The sequence below is a fragment of the Desmodus rotundus genome, chromosome 3 (genome assembly GCF_022682495.2).
Source record: "Desmodus rotundus isolate HL8 chromosome 3, HLdesRot8A.1, whole genome shotgun sequence".
Taxonomy (NCBI): Eukaryota; Metazoa; Chordata; class Mammalia; order Chiroptera; family Phyllostomidae; genus Desmodus; species Desmodus rotundus.
The window spans coordinates 88,727,040-88,751,271 of NC_071389.1; the positions used below are offsets into that span (position 1 = coordinate 88,727,040).

The 24,232-nt window shown below is 40.5% G+C and overlaps 1 protein-coding gene and 1 pseudogene across 5 annotated transcripts in view; one reads left to right on the top strand and one right to left on the bottom strand.

Annotated features, from left to right (window-relative positions):
• Positions 1–24,232, top strand: part of GCNT2 (glucosaminyl (N-acetyl) transferase 2 (I blood group)) — a 113,371-nt gene that overhangs the window by 85,853 nt on the left and 3,286 nt on the right. For 3 of the 5 annotated variants that reach the window (XM_024552307.4, XM_024552309.3, XM_024552308.4), the window contains exon 2: positions 19,211–19,303. In XM_024552307.4, the coding sequence (XP_024408075.2) occupies positions 19,211–19,303 (93 nt within the window). Of the gene's footprint in view, positions 1–13,892; positions 14,013–19,210; positions 19,304–24,232 lie in introns of all 5 variants that reach the window. The other 2 variants (XM_024552305.4, XM_053920392.2) reach the window with 1 other exon arrangement.
• On the bottom strand, positions 6,384–8,247 carry LOC112297545 (kelch-like protein 5 pseudogene; annotated as a pseudogene).

Here is a 24,232-nt window from a genome sequence, read left to right on the forward strand (position 1 = left end):
TTCATAAATTTATGTAAATATCACAGTCCTGTGTACTCTATAACTTTCTTAAACTTCTTGTTGAAATATAACATACATCCAGAAAATTGCATGTATCAGAACTGAAGGGATCACTGAATTTTCAGACTGATCCATACCTGAGTAACCAGCACAAGAAACCATGTTTCCACTGGTACTTCAGGAACCCCCTGTGTGCCCTTTCAATTACTTCCCAAAATGACAACCATCCTGCCCCATAAATTAGTTTTGCCTCTTTTCGTGTAGTTAATGTAACTCAAAAAATTTTTGTATTTTTCAGTTACAGTTGACATACAATACCATATTAGTTTCCGGTGCACAGCATAGTGATTAGACGTTTATGTAACTTTTGAAGTGATCGCCAAGATAAGTATAGCACCCACCTGACACAACACATAGTTATTACAATATCTGTGATTGTATTCCCTATTGATTACATCCCCATGACTACTCTGCAACCGCCAGTTTGTACTTCCTAATCCCTTCTCTTTTTTCACCCAGCCCCGCATCCCCCCTCCCATCTGGCAATCATCAATTTCTTCCTTGTATCTATGAGTTTGTTTTGCTTTGTTTATTTTGTTTTTTAGATTCCACATATAAATGAAATCATATGGTACTTGTCTTTCTCTGTCTGACTTATGTCACTTAGCATAATACCCTCTGGGCACATCCATATTGTCACAAATGGCAGTATCTCATTTTTTATGACCAAATTATATTCCATTGTGTATACATATACCACACCTTCTTTATCTTATTGTCTGTTGATGGACACTTAAGTTGTTTCCACAATGCTGCATTGAACACAAGGGTGCTTATATCTTTTCAAATTGGTGTTTTTGTATTCTTTTGAAAAATACCCAGAAGCAGAATTGCTGAGTCCTACAGTAGTTGTATTTTTAATTTTTTAAGGGACCTCCAGATTGTTTTCCATAGTGGCTGCACCAGTCTGCATTCCCACCATAAGGGTTCCCTTTTCTCCACATCCTAGCCGACACTTGTTGTTGATTTACTGATGACCATTCTGACAGGTGTGAGGTGATATCTCTTTGTGGTTTTAATTTGCATTTCCCTGATGATTAAGAATATTGAGCATCTTTTCATGTGACTCTGGCCATCTGTATGACCTCTTTGGAGAAGTGTCTATTTAGGTCCTCTGCCCATTTTTAAAATCAGATTGTGTGTGTGTGTGTGTGTGTGTGTGTGTTAAGTTGTCCCAGTTCCTTATATATTTTGGATATTAACCCCTTATCAGATCTACTATTGGCAATTATCTTCTTCCATTCGGTAGGCTTTTTGGTTTGTTGATGGCTTTCATTAAGTAACTTCTAGTTATATAACCCAGTGCTTTTCCTCTAAATGTTCAGGTTAAATAGATATTTCAGGAAGAAATGCTGGGCCTACCCTGCGGCTTCCTATATTTCTAAAAAATACTGTAAATGCCGTGAGGTCCGGGGTGGAAGGATGGGGGGCAAGGAGATAAGCACATGTTTCATGCACAGCACAAGGCTTTTTCTCCCATGTTTCTTCTCTTTTTAAAGTTTATTTAGAGCTTATCACATTTGTGGAAGAACTGTGTCTGCTGTTCTGTATAAAAGATTGGGCTTGCTATAAATAATCATTTAGTTCCTGGAATTAGCAATCTATATATACCCCAGTATATGCAGCAACAAATGGAATTTACCACTGACCTTCAACTCCTTTGGGCCTGTTTTGTGTTGTAAATAGGGGTTAAAATTAGATGAGTTCTAAGAAAACATGGTTTTTATTTGGTTGTTTTTATATGGAATTGGACAGAATGTTTTACAACTTGCAAGTGAATTCTTGATTCATATTCAACTGGGTGTAGCCTGGCGCCTTGTTCTGAAGATGAAGAAGGCACTGTGTGCAGAGCAAGATGAAAATTTGTATAATGGACTCATTAAGGACCTTTCTCCTGACAACAGAGGAAGCAGTACGGGGTGTGCTATGTTCTATGGGTGCCAATACAGAATGACCCGGCAGGACCTTCACATGGAATTGAGTGAGAAGGCAAACCAATATATCGAGTACTTTTATTTGAAACAGTCACATCAAATCTAGGAAATGCCATTTGAAATGTAAATACCTAATTCAGACTGTGAAAAAACACATCTGAACAAGTAGATCGCAGAGAAAACTTACTACTTGCTGCTCATGTGCTGCAAGTAACAGAATCTCCCAAGTTTCTGTGATCTAATAAAACTTGTCATAAGGCAATAGATTTTTGAATTGATAACCCCATCAAAGTGGTAAACATGCTCATAAGCATTGTCCAAACTCTTAAAAAAACCCAACCCATATATATCAATAGTATATAAATGGTAAAGGCCACTTGTGAAAGGTTACTGCAATCTACATTTCATATAGGTTAGTCAGTATAGATGGACCTGGAGAACATTATGCTAAGTGAAATAAGCCAGTCGGAAGGACAAATAGCATATGATTTCACTCATATGTGGAATCTAATGAACAAACTGAACTAACAAGCAAAACAGAGACAGACTCATAGGTGGAGAACAGATGACAGCTAGTGTGGGGGTTGGGGAGGCTAGGGGGTGGAGGAATTGAACAAAAAGGACAAAGGACTCATGGAGTCCTTTGGACACATGGTCAATAGGGTGGTAATGGCTGCGGGGGGCGGAGATATATAAGAAGACTAAATGTTAATGGAAAAATATAATGAAGATTAAATTTAAAAATAATATAGGTTAGTTCAACTAGTTAATAGCTATGTTGTGGTCTAATGGTAACATAGAAGTATTTATTTGTACAAAAAGATGCTTTGTGAAATAATGTTTTCTTAATGATTGTTACTTATGAGATTTTGTAGTGTTTTGGCTTTTTTAAACTTTCATTTTATTCTTTGTACTCTTATGTGTTATTTTAATTCATTCTAATAACATTGTTCAATTTTTCACAAATTATAGAATAATGTTTTTATAAGGAAAAAAGTAAAGATTCACAAGGTAATGTGAAGATGCTTAACATTAGGTAATGTGGGGGAATTGAAAAATAACTAGCTTCTTCTTTGACTTTTTGTACTTTCAATATCTCCAAAGCTTATGCCCTGGCTGGTGTGGCTCAGAGGATTGAGTGCTGGCCTGCGAACCAAAGGGTCGCCAGTTTGATTCCCAATCAGGGCACATGCCTGGGTTGAGAGCCTGGTCCCCAGTTGGTGTGTGAGAGGCAACCGCATATTAATGTTTCTTTCCTTCTCTTTCTCCCTCCCTTCCCCTCTCTCTAAAAATAAATAAATACAATCTTTAAAAAAAATAAAATAAAATCTCCAAAGCTTAGAGATAACGTTGCTTTCATCCAATGAAAAATAAAATCTTCCCTTACTGAGGCACAGTACTTGTTTTAGAAGCATGAAACTATTATCCCTATGAAAGGATGTTCATTAGCATATTCTGTGAAGAACAGGCATTCTCAACCCTGGCTCCACATTACCATTATCCAGGGCTTTCTCTCTTTTTCTACAAGTGATTTGAGAGAGAGAAAGAGAGACACTGATTTTTGTTGTGCCACATATTTGTGCGTTCATTGTGATAATCTTGTATGTGTCCTGATGCGGGTTGGAACCCACAACCTTGATGGATCTGAACGATGCTGGAACCAACTGAGCTACTCATATAGGGCATTTTTAAAAATATCAATGCCTGGGCCTCACCACCGACCCACTAAATTCAGAATATCGGGATGATGATGAGCCGCAGTCATTGGTAATAAATTCCACAGCTGTTTCTGAGATGTAGCCAGAGTGGGGAACACTGACACAGATGAAGGCTTAAGGCTGAAGATAAAAACAGAAGAATGGAATTATGTTATTGACTTGGCCTTCATATATTCCCTACCATTTGCATCAGGAAAAAAAAAAATCAATTAAGGTTTTGCTGGGAGGAAAAGTACTTGCAAAACTTATTGACTTCTGATGCTGTGAGTTCTTCTAACCAAGACCACCAGCTCTACTAGGGCTGGGTAGGCTTGATGGCATCCATTGCCAGACACAGGCTTCTCCCCAAATGTCCCCCCTACCCCCCCACCCCACATTTCCTAGTGAACCCTCCAGGGCTGCTTCTCTTGGCAGTCTCTGTGGAGGACAAGCCCTATTATGTCCTATAGGCCAAAGGAAGTCACATGGCCAAAGCCAGATTCAAGGGGTGGAGAACCTTTCTTTACCTCTTGATGGGAAAGCTGCAAAGTCATATTGAATGAAGGTATGCACATGGCAGCAGGATGAGTTCATGAGCATTTTTTTTGTGACATATACAACTATGCTCTTTTTTTAGTGAAGACATTTGATAAAGCCAGATAGTTACTGGGACTTAAAAAAATTTTTTTTCTAGTTAATTTTGGGAATGCACATTTAACTTTATTAGAAAGTAAACTTAACAGTAGTCAAGCCATTTCTAAAATAGCTACCTACCCACAATGGTCGCAGAAGCAACATTCAAAAAATGAGGAAAATACAGAAAATGACAAAGGCTGAAATAAAAAATCATTAATAAACTCAATACTCAGATATTTTAGTATATTTCTTTCCCTCTCTGTGTTCATCTAAAAGCATATATTTTTATGTGCTTTTACTGCTTGTATGACTGGCTCTCCTTGTGTAACAGTATGTCATGGTCTTTCCATGTCATGAGGAATTCTTCACCATAATTTATAATAGCTCTGTAGCATGCCATTATGTGAACGTGTTGTGATTTATTTAGCAAAGCCTCAAATTATGGGCATTTACAACATCTTACCAGTAATAATAGTTAATTGTTTTATGAATAAAGTTGGTACTTCATGATAACTGATACTTTTAAAACACTGGCTATGTACCCAAGCACCATTCAGAGTGTTTTAAGTACATTGTGCATTTCACAACTCCATGAGGTACTGTTGTTACCCTCCTTTACAGACAAGGAAACTGCGGACAGAGAGATTGGGTTAGCTGTCAGTGGTCTCGCTGCTAGTGATCGCAGGCACTTGAACCAGGCAATTGAGTATCAGAGTCTCTCCTCCTAACTGCTCTACTACGCTGCCTCTTAAACGGTAATTTACAAATAGCTCTTTTGGGACAAATTCTAATCCCTGGAACTGTGGAGTCAAAGAATACACACATACATAAAGGTTTTGATGCAGAGTGTCATACTGCTTTTCTAAAAATTGCACCTGTTTATACTTGAACTGTCAGGTCTGAGACCCACACTTTCCTCTTCCTTCTCCACCACTGGGTATTAGCATTTTCTAAGCCTTTGCCCACTGATAGGTATAAAAAGGGGAGTGGGCAGGGACTATATGGGAAATCTCTGTACCTCCTCAGTTTTTTCTGTAAACCTATAATAGCGCTAAACAAAAATATTATGAAGTCTATTTTAATTTTTTTTTAAAGAGGGGAGGCTATTTTAGGATTTAAACCTTAGTAACTATAATTCTTAACAAGTTTGAGCTTGTTTTCTCTTTTCTTTTTTTAACATTCACATATGTAACTAGAATTTACAAAGGTACAAAACTTTGGGTAATAAACACTTTAAACTTATTTTCCAAGCATTCAATCAACCCATTATCCCCAAACTGATTACAAAGCAGTACAAAGGGTTACTAACTGTGGCAAAACATAAGAGGCAAGTCAGGGGAGGCAAGTACAGATTGGACAACATAAGAATATCCAGCCTTTTTGTCAATATTACAACACAAAACTAAAAATCTTTTATAAAAGAAAACAAATTTATACAATTAAATACTTATTAGGTGAAAGAACATTATAGGGTATATAACACTTTCTTTACATAAATTTTGATAACCTTAAATTTAATGCAGAATACCATGTTTCAATTCTAATTCGAGAATATCATAATATGTACTTCTTGGTGAATCTAGATTCAGTAGGATGAATATTTAAATAGATTTTAATGATCATGTAAAGTTTGTACTTGGTCATTATTGTTTTAACTCTTTAATGTTTTTCTTTATTCACTGGACTGACCAAATTTTAGAAATAAAATCCACAACCAAGGCATATATAGTGCAGCTATTCCTGCGAAAACTAAATAGCATGGGCGTTGGCATGTCATTAAGAAAGTTGTGGTTAAACAAACAAGCAAACAAATGAATAAAATTACTGCAACTCATTTATGATAAAGTTACAAAGGACAGTGTTATGAGTTTTATATGGTGTATTTGTATTATAATATAAGAAATGTGGATAATGTGAGTGCAGTGTGCTTGATTATGAAGAAATGAAATTCCCAGTTAACACTGAGCTCTGTTTAGGAGCAATGTATTTGTCCTCATATTTTATATCAGGAACATATGTTCATAATGTACCAGCTGTGGTTTTGATTTACTAAGAAATGAAATTTTTCATTCTCCTTCATCTTCCCTTGTTTTAAAACCTTCACTTTAAGAGCAGGCACTTTGTGCCCAGAAATATGGCATTGCAAATTTACTAAAAATGTACCCATTGGTAGTAGGATAAATGTACTAAATTCATAAAAGAAGAGAATTTCTTCATTTAGAAATTAAAGCACTAAATTATAATTAGTCACAGCACAAGCCCCAGCTCTTCCTAGGCACAGCAGAGCAGCCTGAGTCCACTGTGTTGAGATGAGTGTGCCCATCACACCCTCCAATGGCATATGATTTATCTCCAAGAGAACGGGTCCCCACTGCAGCTCTGCTGATGCTCACAGGGACCGCTGCAGTCCGCACACCTGTTTGGGGATCATATCTCTCCATATGGTCTGAGAGTCTGGAAGTCAAGGTGGGTGCATGAGCACGGTGTCCTTCCATAGCACACAGCAATCTGTTCCAGGCAGTTGCTCCTACTCCACCTCTTCTTTTTGACATTTGTGCACAGAGTATCCATTTATTAGTATGAGGACCAAAACATTCTACTCACTTGAGACAAGCACTTCTGTCATGACCACCAATTACATGAAGCTTTCCTCTTAGTACGGCCCACACCTCTGTGCTCCTGGGGATGGACACAGTGGCAACAAAATTCCACTGGCGAGCCTGAAGTTCGCATCTTTGTACTGTATTTAGATAGCTCCAGCCATGATGCCTTCCAACTGCATACACGGGATCTTCCAATACTGCCACACCCAGGCCGTGCCCATGTGTGGACACAGGGGGCTTCACACTCCAAGTTTTTATTCTGGGTTTGTAGCATTCTACAGTGTTCAAAACCTTCAGTCCATCTCTTCCTCCAACCACACACAGTGGAACACTAACACTGCATCACTGCACTGCAGCCCCTCCCCTTCATGTGGCCACAGGAGTCCACATATTTGTAGAAATTATATTTTTCAATGTTTGTTGCTCCTTTTGTTGAATACATTCCTCCAATGGCAGATAATGTACCAACAGTTGACTTCCTAGGTTTTGTCCAAGGACTTTGTAACATGGGTCATCTCTCGTAATAAATGACACTTCATTACTTCCACAAGGAGTTTCTGACATTCTACACCATCCTGAAAAAGTGCATTATATTCCATGTGTACCAGGAACTGTGGCATAAGAAGAGGTAGCCTATACGCCAAAAGTTTACTGAGATCTTCCCATCTTTGTTCCAAATCATAAGGGACTCAAGTAAGAAGTGCATTCACTTCTCATTAGGAATGTTCATGTCATCACTGACCAAACCTTGCAATTTCACTGGCTAGTAATAATATAAATTCCTGGTTTTGAATTACTCCATGAAATGTTCCATAGTGTAATTGTGAGTCTCTTTATGCAAACCTGTACAACCTTGGGCATCAGCAAAACAACAGATTCCAAGACAGTCTGGTGGGTGAAGCTGTTTCATTAAACACTTCCAGCAAGCTTCCGCAACCTATGAAAGCTGAAGAAGGCAAACTGTAGACAATAGGGACTCAATATTATTTCCTTTGAATTCAGAGCGGCCCGTATATGCATGCTGAATCAGGGACCATAGCGAATTCGGTTCTACACCTTCTGGTTTTATTCTTCTGTTGCTTCCACCACATCATTGGCAAACATGGCAGCAAGATAATCTGAGACAGAGGAGAGCACCAATCTATGAGCTGAAATTCTGCCATCACAAGCAACTAGAATTGCACCACATAACTGTTTGTGTCTCAAGTAGTTTTCCTTTTCTTACTTGTTATTTTTAAGTGTTTGCTCAGCATGATTAAGGGTCTGGAAAATTTCACCTGATGAACATGGTTCCATAGTATGGCAGGATGATAGTGTCTGACTGCAGAGGGCTCCTGCGGGCGGCTGGGGTCACCACAGTGCGGGGCAGGGTGGAGGGTGAGAGGTAGGGGCCTGGAAGGGGAAAGGAAAAGGTTGCTCCGCCCCTCGGGATCCCCTAACCCCTTCCTGGCAGCCTTGCCCCCGGGGTCTGCCTGCCCCGGGGCAGTACTGTCAAGCTGCACCAGGCCTGGGAAACCTCCCGCTACCCGGAGGAGGCTGGGGGTGGTGAATGGGTGGGGGCTGGCACAGGCTCACCCCTCTGTGGGGCACTGGCACCAGGGGCTCCCCACTCCCTCCTTATTGGTGAGCTTGCCTTAGAGACTGTAGCCACCTCCTACCTTGGGTTGGTGTTCAGGCGCACCCCAGGCCAGCATGGGGGTGGGGTCCTGGGGAAGTGAAGGGAAAAAGGAAGGAGGTGTGGTGTGGAGTGAGGCTGATTTTCTTTTTCTTAATTGAAGTATAATTGTCATATATAATACTAGTTCAAAGTATACAACATAATGATTGGGTATTTGCATATATTGCAAAATGATCACTACAATAAGTCTAGTTAACATCCATCACCGCATATGGTTACCAATGTATTTTCCTTGTGATGAGAACTTTTTAAGATTTACTGTTAGTAACTTCCAAATATACGATACACTGTTATTAACTGTGGTCACCATGCTGTGCATTACATCCCCAGGATTTATTTTGAGCTTGTTTTCTTATATTAGATGTTTGTATAAGCGAAGGTATGGGGAACTAGGTGCAAAAAGAAGACCTATTCAAGAAATTCCCGAGAGGCTGACCGGACAGTGGGTGTGTGTGGACAGTGATGAAAGAGGAGGCCTGGAAACTGTGTTGCAATCTGTAAGTCAACAGGGCTGGGCAGACAACAGGGCGGCAGCAGAGCCTCTGGCTCCCTTAAGCCCCAGTGAGTTGTTGTCAACAGACACTAGCAATCTAGACTTGCATGGGAAATGTGTTTACTACTGTGTTCCACTCACCCTTCTTTGGTGGTCAAACCAAACACACCCATCAGGTGTGGTTTATGGCCTGTTTGTAGTCTGGGAACAAGATTGCAGCATGTCCTTATGTGCTTGGTGAGTATTTTGGTATCCTCCTGGTTGGAATGTGATCTATAGCAGCAAACCAATGGACCCTGCCAGGCTTACAGTTCTGAGAAGATGGCTGGGGCTTCATTAGTGACAATCTTTTTTTTTTTTTTAATGTCTCTTACTCATTTACTTTTACAGAGAGGGGAAGGGAGGAAGAAAAAGAGGGAGAGAATTATCAATGTGCAAGAGATTCATCGATCAGTTGCCTCTTGCATGCACCCAACCGGGGACCTGGCCTGCAACCCAGACATGTACCGTGACTGGAAATAGAACTGGTGACTTTTCGGTTCACAGGCTGGCACTCAATCCACTGAGCCACACCAGCCAGGGCAATTAGTGACAATTTTAAGCAAAAGAAAAACAAAATGCCAGTTGAGCTTTTTTTGGAAGGACCAAAAAACGTGAAGCTGGGTCCAGGGTTGCAAATGCAGCAATGTAAAATGAAAATGGGGGTAAGGAGTCTGAATTCGAGTAAGAGGTGGAGTGGCACCAGCAGGAAAGGTCTGGGATGATGCAAGTGTGTGTTTGCTTTCATATGTCATAGGGCGAGTGGCCGGTGGACATCTTAAAATGGCTTGAAGGAACAGACATTAGATGAATGGTTCAAAGTAATCCCACATCCCCCACATAGAAGAGCAACAGGGTTAACACCAATTATAGAAAGAACCATCTGGTGGTACTGCCAATGAAGTGGGCAGTCTAGAGGAGAGACTGCTTTGTGGCGGATTAAAACCGTCTTGGTGAAAGATGTGGAGCACCTGAGCGAGGCAGTGCCCGCAAAGGAACCCAGCACTGCTGGCAGTCAGGAAAGGCCTGAAGAACCGAGCTGTCTGTCAGTCAACTGGAAGTCAGTTGAAGCTCAAAAGAAAATCAGTTGGATGTTTACTGGACTCACTGTGGTGATACTTTCACAATATATACAGACATCAAATCATGTTCTGCACTTGAAACTAATATTAAATGTCAATTGTATCTCAATTTAAAAAAGAAAAGAAAAAAAAACACCTCTGGGTATAGGACCCAATAATTTTTATTTCAACAAGCTTTTCAAGAAGTTTCAATATATTCTTAAGTTTGAAAACAGTACTTGAAATTCATTCCTTCTTTCCTTCCTTCCTTCCCTCCTTCCTTTTTTTTCAACATTTGCAGTGTATTTGCTAGTTATTTGGCCACATGCCTGAGGATGACTCTGTTTATATATCATAGACAGTTCTGATGTTCGTTTAGACATTATGGTATTCTTGAAACACCTGAACAGTCTGACCTGAGAGGACTTCCCTCCTATTTGTCCCAGGAATCAGCCTTGCCCGACAGAGGTCCCCCAAAGGATCCTCTGCCACTCTCAGTGAATGGTTTGGGCAGACACTATAATGTGCTTTTTTGCTGCTAAGTGCTTTCATTAACCTTTAAATAAAAGGCTCACTCCTTTCCTTTGAAAGGCTACTGGATCTCAAACTTTCATGAAAAAACATGATCATAATGAATTTGCTAATTGCTTCAGACTTTACTCACAGAACTTCACTCTTAGGTAAACAGGGTAACTTAAGGAAAGTTACAAAGGGAAACTAGTGACCATTTTTGGCTGCCTGAGATGTGTGATGCCAAAGAGAGGACCCCTTAAACAGAACTAGTGGGAGGAAAGATGAGAAATAATAACAGAATAATGCATATAAATATAAACTAGTTCTTCATCTTAATATCTTTTCTGCATCGAATTAGCATAATTTTACACTAAAGACAAGCAAATCAGATGAAAGGAAACTTATTTTGTTTTGAGATATTAGAAACAAAAAGTACAACATATACTCACACAGGTCAAAGTCTTCTAAAGAATGTACAGAGGGAAGATGCTGAAAGACAAATTATTTATCCAAGTTTATCCCCAGAGTGCTAGAGTTCAGAAACTTGCACTGTGCCACTGGAAGCCATACTTCCAGGGAGGGAAATAGTTCTTAAAGGTTGACTTTTTATTCTTTTCTTTCCTCGTTAGCATAACTTTGATGCAGCCCTGAATGGGTCAAATTTGGGGTTCTCTCACATGCTAGAACAATTGTTTGTTTGTTTTTTAATAAGCCGGGGAAGACTTGAAAAGCTGCCAGTAGATTGGAAATCAGTTGGGGGCTCCTGTAGAGCACAAAATTTCAGTAGTCATAGCTGGAAGGGATTAACTAGATTTGGATTAATTAAGAAGGAGAAGGACTTTGAAGAATGTCATGGTGTAGTGGAATAAACAAGGGAAAGTTGTCAGGTTACAAGTCCGGAAGCAGTGAAACTGAAGGCCTTCACTACCTCAGAAAAATTTGCCATAGTGTAAGGGGTGTTTGAGAGCTAAAGACGATAAAAAGACAAAAAGAAACGTAGGCAGAGGGCCAATGGATCAAGGTCAGGATTGTAACGAAATGTGAGCTGCTCTGGGGCAAGCACTGCCCAGTTCACCAGAAGACTGTCCAGGAAAGACTCTTGAGTAGAGGTGTCTGGGCTGCTAGTAAAAATATTAATAAATATAAACCCATTGGATACAGTAGAAATCAGAGAAAGACAAGTACCATGTGATATCACTCATGTGTGGAATCTAATGAATAAATTGAACAACCAAAATAAATACAGACTCATAGATAGAGCACAGGATGACAGCTGTCGGGGTTGGGCTGTGTCACATATTCTTTCAACTTAGTGTTTTGGGTTTCTTCAGATGGACTCCCAGAAGTGGAATCACTGGGTCATAGGCAGTTCCATTTTTTATTTTTTGAGGTAATCCCATGGTGCTTTCCACAGTGGCTGCACCGACCTGCATTCCCACCAACAGTGCACAGATGACGTGTTACAGAATTGTACACATGCAGCCTGTATAACTTTGTAAACCAGTGTCACCCCAGTAAACGCAATAAAAAGGAGAAACAAGGAATTATTTCCTTAGCTTTTACGAAACTATTGGTTTAAAAGGTCAAAGGGAATTGGCAATTATGGTGGGTTTTCCTACCTTGTTTTCAAATTGATTCTCCACGTTGTACCAATCCACAGCACCACCATTTAATTGTGAGAAAATCTCTTTAATAAACTGACATCAGCATTGACTTTTGACATTTAAAAACAAAATTCTGTGTTCATTTAATAAGTCAAAAAGTATATATCTGAGCCTAAATAATTAGCAGTTGCTAGAATTTGTTACCAGATATAGGTGTCCCCAAATGAGGGCCACACTGTGTAAGAACAAGAAGTCAAGTCAATATAAATAAAGCTTATGTTTCAAAGAATCATCTTCATTTATTCAACAAATGCAGTTATTTGACTAACAAAGGCTGAGCCCCTAGAAAAACATTTCTGGTTACTCTATAAACTTTATCTCAAATCTTTTGTTTAAATAAGCCTATGAAGAGGAAATAGGAGAATTGGACTTTATAGTTTAAAATGTTGGTGTGTTCTTTTTGCCACATCCCAGAAAGAATAAAAAATAGATCTTTCCTAGGATACCTGAGAATCAAGGATAGACTATTACGCATACACCTCACAACTACCTTCTTAGAATCTTGACAGTCGGTAATTATAATCATAACAACTACAACAATAATACAGTCATCTAGTCCAGTATTTTTAAAATAGTAGTTGCACCCCATTAGTGGATCCATAAATCACTTTAGTAAGTTTTGTCTAGAGTTTTAAACATGAGGCTAGACCAGAAAATAATGTAAAATAAGCAAGTGCATTACATGTAATAAGCCTAAGAATTATTTTGTAAAACTTTTGTTTGCACTTGAGTGTGTGATGGTGGTTTGCAGTCTGAAAGGTTGGAAAACCACAGATATAATCCACGTACTTCATTTGAAAGGTAAGCCTGAGTGACATTAAATGATGTACAAGGATACACAGCTGGTTAATGACAAAGCTGGGATGAGAACTAAGTTCCTCAATTCCACGGCCAGTGTCTATCCCATCATGGGGTTTGCTGAAGGCAAATCTCTCAAAGGAAAACAGGAAACAGTTAGGCTTAGTAGATGCTTGCATGGAATAGAAGGAACAATTGGACATTGGCACAGGTGGCGGGATAGGTAGCTTTGGGTCTCCATGTATCTTTTCATTCAAGCCAAATTAAATTACTTACTGAACAGTGGGTACACTCTACATTTAGGCTATTCAATCTTTTGCTTGTCATTATCTCTTCAAAATAACAACTAAGTGAGGCCCACACATTATTTGAATTGAGTGTTACTAGAAATCTGCAGTGTTCTTCTCCCCACTGAGCTCATTGTACCAGGCAGGACAGATGTGGGGAATAAGATGACTGATGGCCACCTAGGCTATTGCCAGAGGGCAAGCTGACACAGGTTGGCCCTTGATGAAAGGGTAGGAGAAATACATTTAGATACTGAGAAGTAGAACATTATTTCACCATAAATTGTGGTGGCCTATTGGGAAACCGAGGCAGGAACCAGGCCTGTCTGATCCACACAGGAGCTGAGTGGTCCTCACCATCAGCACTAAAGACTGAGTTGATGGGATGACCCGTTGCACCACACTCATTTATTCATTCCCTTAACATAGATCAGTGTTTCCTGAGGGCCAAACGCTGTGACATGAAGGGCACTGTGAGGACTGACCTGCCCAACAGGGCTTCTCCCCATAACAGCTGGACCGATTGTCTTCAAAGAACTGATCTGAGAGGTACATTAAAATGCATATACTTGATATATTCCTGCAGTTGGTCAAATTTGTTACATTAATCGAAGGATGTAAAAGCAGATAGCACCAGATTTCCTCATATCAGTAGAATTTGATGGAGAATAAGAGAGTGAGTCTAACCCAGAAACTTGATGAAAGCTGAGAGAAGGATGTCAAGGAGAGGAGGAAAAGGATCTGTGTCCTCTTCACAGCACTGATGATTTCCCAGAATGTCTGAGACTCGGTAATGCCTAGGAATCCTCTGGGGAGCCTGTGGAGGTATTCATTCTGGTGCAGGAGGTCTGGATGGGGCCCAAGATTCTGCATTTCTAACAGGTTCCCAGATGATGTGTCCAGGCCAGGAACCACACTGGAAAAGCAAGGCTTTATGCCCATTTCTGGAGACATTTCTGTATCTCAGTATTATTTGCAAAAAGAGACAAACTGGAACTCAACTTTATCTGTGTTGGACCTTCCTGCTTCGGCTTTGAAAAATGTAATTTTTTATGCACAAACATGAATAATATTTTTTAAAATATATTTATTGATTATGCTATTACAGTTGTCCCATTCCCACCCCCTCACTCCACTCCATCCTGCCCACCCCCTCCCTCCCACACTCCCCCCCTATAGTTCATGTCCATGGGTCATACATATAAGTTCTTTGGCTTCTACATTTCCTACGCTATTCTTACCATCCCCTGTCTGTTTTCCACCTATCATCTATGCTACTTATTCTCTGTACCTTTCCCCCCCTCTCCCCCTCCCATTCCCCTATTGACAACCCTCCATGTGATCTCCATCTCTATGGTTCTGTTTCTGTTCTAGTTGTTTGCCTAGTTTGCTCTTGTTTTTGTTTTAGTTGTGGTCGTTAATAACTGTGAGTTTGCTGTCATTTTTACTGTTCATATTCTTTATCTTCTTTTTCTTAGGTAACTCCCTTTAACATTTCATATAATAAGGGCTTGGTGATGATGAACTTCTTTAACTTGACCTTATCTGAGAAGCACTTTATCTTCCCTTCCATTCTAAATGATAGCTTTGCTGGATACAGTAATCTTGGATGTAGGTCCTTCCCTTTCATGACTTGGAATACTTCTTGCCAGTCCCTTCTTGCCTGTAAGGTCTCTTTGGAGAAATCAGCTGACAGTCTTATGGGAAGTCCTTTGTAGGTAACTGTCTCCTTTTCTCTTGCTGCTTCTAAGGTTCTCTCTTTCTGTTTAATCTTAGATAATGTAATTATGATGTGCCTTGGTGTGTTCCTCCTTGGGTCCAACTTCTTTGGGACTCTCTGTGCTTCCTGGACTTCCTGGAAGTCTATTTCCTTTGCCAGATGAGGGAAGTTCTCCTTCATTGTTTGTTCAAATAAGTTTTCAATTTTTTGTTCTTCCTCTTCTCCTTCTGGCACCCCTATATTTCGGATGTTGGAACGTTTCAAGATGTCCTGGAGGTTCCTAAGCCTCTCCTCATTTTTTTGAATTCTTGTTGCTTCATTCTTTTCTGGTTGGATGTTTCTTTCTTCCTTCTGGTCCACACCATTGATTTGAGTCCCAGTTTCCTTCGCATCACTGTTGGTTCCCTGTACATTTTCCTTTGTTTCTCTTAGCATAGCCTTCATTTTTTTATCTAATTTGCGACCAAATTCAACCAATTCTGTGAGCTTCCTGATTACCAGTGTTTTGAACTGTGCATCTGATAGGTTGGCTATCTCTTCGTTGCTTAGTTGTATTTTTTCTGGAGCTTTGATCTGTTCTTTCATTTGGGCCATTTTTTTTTGTCTTGGTGTGCCTGTTACATAAAGGGGCGGAGCCTTAGGTGTTCACCGAGGCCAGGTAACACCGGTTGCTGTGCTGTGACGCTGTACATGGGAGAGGGACGGAGAGGGAGCAATGGCGTCTGCTCCACTTTCTGCTGGATTTTAGTCACTCCCTCTGCTACCCACAATCAAATTGGGCCCTTCTGGAGCTGCTTCCCGAGTGGGTGGGCTTGTGCATACTCTAGGCCCCTGTGGGTCTCTCCAATGAACCTTCCTGTGAATCTGGGAGTTTCTCCTGCTGCCGCCTCAACCCCCACGGGTGTTTTCAATCACAGGTTTGAGGCTTTATTTCCCTGCGCTGGACCCCTGGGTTGTGCGGTCTGCTTCGCTCCCCTGCTGTTCCTCTCAGTTTATCTATGCGCGAATGTGGCACCCCAGGGTCTGCCAGCCACCACCTTGTGGGGTCTGCTAGCTGCAGCCTGGCCTGCCCCACTCCACAATCTGCCACCTCCACTGCCTTGCCTTGAGTTCTCTCCACCCAGCTGCCCGTCTCTGCCCCTCCTACCAGTCTGGATGAATGTTTCTTGTTTAACTCCTTGGTTTTCAGACTTCCATACAGTTCGATTTTCTGTCAGTTATGGTTGTTTTTTGTTTTTAAATCTTTGTTGTCTTTCTGTTGGTTGTGCAAGGAGGCACAGTATGTCTACCTATACCTCCATCTTGAAGTTTGAAATTTTATTAGCAGGAGGTTAATAGATGTTATGTGTTTATTTTAAAGACACCAGTCATTAATTATGAATGTTACTATCTTATCCCCAGAATAATGGAATGTGATTCTGAGTAAAAGTCAGCTTGTGACATTCTCAATGTCAATGAGAATGACAGATGAAGAAAAATATCTTGTTCTTTTAAACATATAATCATTGAAAAGACTGTAAGGGACTTTTTGTCATGGTACTGTTTTATTCACATTTTTCTGCTGTAGTTATTTAATTGAAATATTAATCCAATCTTGCTGGCATGAGTAAATATACTAAATTACCTCTTTGTTTTCCAGACTGCCCTCTCCCCACCCCAACTTAACCAATGCAAGCTTTAGTCCAAATTTTTTTTAAATGTATGCTGAGAACAAAACAAGGAAGCTACTTTGGGGATAGGCAAGCACTTAAATGAATTTTTCAAGTACTGAATGTAAATCAAAACAGTGGGAAGAAATATTGCTTAATAAATAGCATTTTTTTCCCAAATATTCAACATGTATGAGCAAAGTTTCCACGTTTGGTGCCAGAAAACAATATTGACTTGTACAAAGTCCTTAGGGGTAAAGACTCATGCTATTTTACAGGGGTGTTGTGCAGAATTTAATTTTAGTTGGGAAACTTCCATTCAATTCTGCATTTATATCATTATATAATTATCATGTGGCATCAGGACAAAAGAACAGAGCCTTTTTTGCTTCTGAAAATACACATGTTTTTGTTTATATTCTTAAAGAGGAAACACTTTTATATGCCTATCCAATTAAACTTCTTTAAAAAATATTAGTTGTGCCTGATTTTTTTCCTTGTTAAAAAATATACATCGTCTTGGGTCACTTTTTCTCATTAGCATGTATTTAGTTTTCTATTTGCCACCGCAACAATTTCCCACAAATTTATCGGTTTAATGAACATAAATGTATACAGTTCGGTAGGGCACAGGTCCGAGATGGGTCTCACCAGGCTAAGATCAAGGTGTTGATGGGGCTATTTCTTTCTGTGGGGTCTGGGCAGGATCTGTTTCCTCACTTTTTCCACCTTCTAGAAACCCCCTGCATTCCTTAGCCCCTTCCTTCATTTTTAAATGGCAAAGACGAGTTGAGTCCTCATATCACACCAGTGCAGTCAATTCTCCTGCCTGCCTCTTTTATTGTTAAAGACCCTGTGATTACGTTGCACCCACCTGGATAAATCAGGATACTCTCCCTATTTCCCAGTTTAAGGTTAGCTGAGTAGCAACCTTAATTCCCCATTGCCACTTAAAACACAATATATTCTCAAGTTCCAGAGGTGAGGATACAGATTTCTGTAAGTGTATGAGTATGTTTGGGAAGGGGAGCCATTACTCCTCCTACTGCAGTATGTCTTATCAATATTTAAGGTCTAAAAAGAAAGGACTGTTGCAATTTGAATATAGATATCACTTGTGTAGTGCCATTTCATCAAAATTATGTTCAGATCAAATTTGTCACTGGTGAAAATTGCTGTGGCTCTTTTGAAGTAAAATATGCCTCCTCTAGGTGCATTTGCATTGATTCCCATATACTCCTTTTCCGGTAACAAAAATCTTGGGGTATAACTACCCTGTGTGATTAAATGGACCCTTTGATTTCTGGGAACTATCCAAAATTTAATGAGATAAAGTGGGTTATTTGAGGTAGTTTAGCACAGTGTTTCTAAAACAGGGCAATTTTGCTCCCCCAGGGGATATCGGGCAATGTCTGAACATTTTTGATTATCACAATTAGAGGGTATGTATTACTGGCCTCTATTGGGTGGGGGCCAGGAGTGCTGCTAAACATGATGCAATGTACAGGACAAGACCTATCAAGCCCGAAGTGTCAATCAATAATGCCGAGTTAGAGAAACCTTCACTTAGCAAGATGACAACCTAAAACTCCCTTCCCCTTTGTAAGGGTAATTCTTCATGTTTCAAAACAGGCCAGCGACAGCATTCGGTCAAAGACCAACTGAAAGAAATAGAGAAGATGGGTGGATCCGTGTACACCAATCTTATAGGAAAAACTCAAAGCTCAAAACCCATTGTTTGGGATAGACAATTCATCATCTTTATTGGGTGATCAGGAATCATGTCTGGTTTCTTTCTGTCCCCAGTTCTCAGCACAGTGCTTGTCATTAACAAATGCTCAAGAAGTACTTAAAAAGAAACTATAGTGTGTTAAAAGATTTGTTTATGAGTTCTAAACGTAGTGAACAAGATGTCTTTCTTTTGTATGCCTAATATTTCAACTTCATATAAGAGTGACCACAGAATTGCTCTCTTATCAGCACTAAGAACCTAGAGTAGCCTGCTTCCTGGGCTTTCACTTTAAGATAAAGCAATCTAGAAAGTCCTAAAAAAAAATTAACATTAGCATTTAAAGTAGGTTTAGTTAAAGGCCATTGAGACACCAAAACTTTCTCTTCTACATTTTGATTTTACACTACGATATTCCCTAAGTTCTACTTTTCAGGCTTGGTCACATAGTATGAAAAATCAGATTATTTTTACTGGTGGCAAGGCCAGGCTCATTCATGTCAGAAGCCTTTGGGGCCTTGCAACAATGATGAGAAATCTGTTGTGAAAAATAACACTGAAAGAAAATGACTTGTGGGGTTAACTGATGAAATTGATACCTTTCTCTCTTGGTTCTTGTTTATGCTCTTCTTTTTTATCAACATTGCAGGTGTCCCTGGCTCCATGCCAAATGCATCATGGACTGGTAACCTCAGAGCCGTCAAGTGGATTGACATGGAAGATAAACACGGAGGTTGCCATGGTGAGGCATTCATTTCACACTTTGAGGCCATACTGCTTGTTGGTGTTGGCATGAAGGCAGTTGTGGAATACAGGGTTCTCACTGAGAAAACTGATGGTATCTTTAAACCTGTCTGTGGATTATAAGAAGGGTAGCTAGAGGGTTTAAGACACAGTCCTTGAAAAGTAAATTTAAGCATTTCACAGACCTTGTCCAGGTAGGTTCAAATTATGATGGTACTTTCTTCTTGCTAGTTTCTGCTGTGTTATTATTGTTTATTTCTCTTTTTGTTCTTTTTGAGAGTGCAGCGGTCAGGAGAGGAAAGTGGTCAGGGTGCGTAGTGATGGCATGCCATCATCACAGAGCAGGCTGAATACTCACGTATCACGTCAGCCTCTGCTCCCTCCATAGGCAGGCTTCCGGTTGGGAGGTGTTTGCTGCAGCTTCAGCCTGATGGCAGGTGACACCAATGAGAGATTTCTCTTCCAAAGGATAAGAACTTGAAATCTTAAGTAGTTTCATTTCTATAGAGTCTTATGAAGAAGGGTTTATATCAGTCCTGTATGCATTTCATTCAAACCATTGCCTGGTACATGGTAGGCTTGTGTATTTGTTTGCTAGGGCTAACAACGCCAATTCATTTTATACATAACCACAGACCGGCTGGCTTACACAAAGGAAATTTATTTCCTCACTCTCCTGGAAGCTAGAAATCCAAGAGCAAGGTGTCATCAGGTTTGATTTCTTTGGAGGCCTTTCTCCTTGGCTGATAGATGGCCATCTTCTCCCTGTGTCTTCATGCGGTCATCCCTCTGTGTGTGTCTGTGTCCCAATCTCTTCTAGTAAGGACACCAGTCATACTGGACTAGGGCTTACTCATATGACCTCATTTTAACTTAATTACTTGTTTCAATATAGTCACAGTCTGAGGTATTGGGGGTTAGGACTTAAACATATGAATTTGTGGAGGGGACACAATTCAGTCCACAATAGCGCACAATTAATATGTATTCAGTGAGTGAGTGATTAAGTGAATGAATGGATGAGAGAATATGGCAGTTTGACATTTTTCCCCTGCAAAAACAAGGCTTTTCTTCCCCCACCCTCCTATTCAGTCCATGGCTTCACTGACTGGTCCATCTTATCTACACCTAATTGTAGATTGCTGCTTTTCTGCGCCTCTCCATTACTCAACCTCATTTTTATGAGTCCCCTCCCATTGTGGATGGCAATGTCCTCACATCACTGTACAGAAATTTCAATCCATTCTTTAGCACATTCATATCTTTACCTTAACTATCCTACATTTTCTCCAGGGGGCAGTTCTTGCCACCTGCCTTCATTCTCATCATGGCTTGCCTGTCTACTGGAAGGAGGAGAATGAGGAGGAGATGACTTTGCTCTTAGAAAATGGACCATCGCCATCAGTCAGAGTCCCAATATTTGGGATATGTTGTCTTCTCCACATCCTTCTATAACCCATGTCATCCTCCCTCTGGGACCACTGCGGTCATCCTCTGATCTGCTTTTCCACCTTCTCTCCAGCTGCAACACTGGAGGACTTCCACATCCACAACAGGGACCCATGTCACATTCCTTTGCAGCTCTAGCCCTCCCCCACCACAGAAGCTCCCATTCCCACTGCACAGCAGCCATGCCCCCGCCCAAGTTGAGCCCTACCTCACTCTCCTTGTCATCACCTTACCCAGCTCCTATCCCAGTAGAGAGGGTATAGGCTAGTCATGTTTGCATTTTTGTAGGAACCTTTCCTGATCTCGTGGCAGATGGGGCCATGAGCGTAGCCCCTGGCCAGGAACCTACATTAGGTACAAATCTTGGGTAGCCTAAGCCCCTCTCAGACAAATGTCTCATTTATCTTCTCTTGGTACTGTTATGCCGATGAACACCTGAAAGTCTTATCAGGTTCAGAGCATAAAAATTATTTGTCCCCCAAACCTCCATAGAGGAAAAAGAAAAGAGCATAACCCAAAGGAAGTAGACTATTGCATGCCAAATCAGCAAGTCAGTAATACAGTCTGGACCTTTCCCCCTTGGCAGTGAGTGATAGGATTTGTTCCAAACCCATGTGCACACATACTTTATAAGCCCTCTTAGCACTTAGAGTCACAGAGCACCATTTTAGCTCTATGGTCTTGAACTTAGAGCTCTTATCTCTGATTGCAATCTCCTTGTTACCCTACTGATTTCCTTCACCAACTTATACACCATATGCATTTACTTTTTTTCTTTTTTTTTTGTAAATCAGCAACTTAAATCCAAAAACAGTAATAAATCAGTTTCTCTGAGGGTGGTGCTCAGTGCTGCTAATATATTACTGGATTTAGAACCAGACCCCAAATCACCAAGACTGCCGTGTGCCCGAGTGTGGCTCAAAGCAGACACTCCTGTGGTGGCCTCTCTCCCTTGTGTCTCTGCCCCGGCCGCTGCCAGTTCCACCCACCTGGTAAAAAATAAGTAAAGGAAGGGAACAAGTCTAAGATACTGCTGCGACTGTGTCACACCCAAGTATCCCGATGCCCTGCTCAGAAAGAGTGAATTATGGCACAATGCTCACAGAGCTGGGCCACAGGGTCTGTCTTCCCATGACTTGATGTTTGTGTGGAGACTTCAGATATCTTTTCCACCATCCACACTACCCTTCTCCCCAGAAAGATACCCTCCCTTTTGCCCTAAGGAGAGCCACGCATCAGGGTAATGGAGTCTCTATACAAACATGCCCTCCTCACTGTGTCGGTGGCCACACAGGGCAGGTCAGATGTCCTGATGGTGAGCAAAGGTTTCCCACGTGTCCACACGACAAGCTCACAGAGCCTGACACTATCTGCTGCATCGCTCTTCTCTTTCCTCTGTCTCTCTTCTTTCTTTCTTTTCGTCTTTCTTCCTTTCTGGCCAAATACATATGGCAGCCTTTTTCTAAGTAATCTAGCAACATGTTATGTATTAAAACTAATTAGAGGATTATATGAGCAGGAACAAAAATCTAGGTCATTAACATGGATTGGGAGGTCCTGAAATGGAGGAAAGTGGGAAACCAACTAAAAATTGAAAAGATGAAAAACGTGTCTGATATGGTCTGATACGTGTCTGATACTTTTTCCCAAGAACGGAATAGAAGCTCCAAGAGGACTAGCATTTTTGACCAAAGTGTTCATTGCTATATCCCCGTGTAAAATATGTTGTTTTTGTTGTTGTTTTAAATGTATTTGCTTTTTTAAAATTAGGATTTCCAGAGGTTCAACTTTTCCAGCTTCTTCCTGTTACTAGTTTCCTTCCAAGGACTCCTTGTCCAGTTTGAGTGCTCTGTCAGCCATCCCATGCTGTTTTCACTAACATTTTAGGTTCCCTTGCCATTTGCCCCTACAAGGCTGATTCCTGCCCTTAGTCATTGCCATCACCCACTTTTTGCCACTTGTGTTTCCCTAAACAGAACATTGCTGGAGAATGGTTCAGGGACCTGCCATCTAACCAGCCAGGTGCTCCTGGCAGCCTACTTATTCTTTTATTTACCTTGTCATTTTCCTGGTGCCCTTCCCAAATACACTATTTTAGCTTTCCCGCTCATCTTTAGGCTCTCAACCTTATGCTAAAATGGCCTTTCCACTGTCAAAAAATGAACATTTCAGCTCTAGGAAGAACTTTTAAGACATTTCATCAAATTCTCCTTATCAATTACTTTTTCATATCATCCTTTTACTCCATCTTAGAGTATTCTGAATACATTCTCTCATTGTTCTCTACTGGTTCAAGAGGAAAAGTTACCCATTGTCACAAACGAGGTCACCATCTATGGTCTCAGTTATGTGTGGGTCCCCTTAAATTGCCCCCTTGCTCTCTTGCATTCTCAGTGTCTTCCGCCCTGCTGATTCTTTTCCTTCTCTCTGGAAGTATGTACTCTGCAGTATCACCTTTATCCTGAAGACCGAGTTGTCTGTGTACCCTCTGCTTGATACAAACTGAAGTGTTCTCTCCTGTTTACTTGCATTTTTTTAAGCATGGATATGCTACCTATGCATTCAGTTCCTCTCACCACCAAATTATTCTTAAACTTCTTACCCAGTTATTCTTTAACTTCTCACCACTCTGGCTCCTTTCCCCAGTGACTTCACTCTCTATTGTACTTCTTCCCTGCCACGCTGAATTAATCATCAAGACCTGTCAGTCCTTCTGTGTTCTGTCTCTAATATCCTTTCTTTCCCACTCACAGCAACCGTCAACTTTGAATGACCTTTCTGGTTTCCATTAAGTTTGTAGCCTCTTGATCGATTTCTAATGTACCCTGCAAAGGTCTGCAAAATTAATCTTACTAAAATGAATTTCATCATTTGGTTCTTCGATTCAAAAATCTTTTGACTCTTCATAATTATGGGATAAAAAAAGGCCCAAGCCTTTGGTCTGTTTTATGTCAGTCATCCATAGTAGTTCTACTATATGCCAAGAAACCTCTGAAAAAAATTCCAGCTTCCTACCATTCTTGTTTCTAACCCATTCCCCAATAAAACTCCCTATTCTAGCAGAAAATTCCTGCCTTGACAACTTTTTCAGAGGCATTTTTCTCCAACTTAAACCACCTGATGCTTGCTACTTCTACCCATCCACTAATTCTCCACTCGTCTTTCTCCATCCTTTTATTAAAAAATTATGAATTTAACACCTAATATTTATCAGGCCCTATTCCAGATGCAGGGGACATAGAAGTGAACAACCTGAAATTCCAGCTCTTCTGGCGCTCATATTCTCATCTGGGGAGAAAGACAATCTTAACAGTTCTCTGTTAAGGAAGAAAATAAACAAAGCAGTGTTTTTCTTCATGGCACTGATTATACATAAAGTGAGAAAGTAAAAATTAGTCAGGGAAGGAGGAAAGGAAATCAAAGACACCTTCATTGAGAAGATGGCCTGGAAGCAGAGATCTGGGGTGGTGTGAGAGGG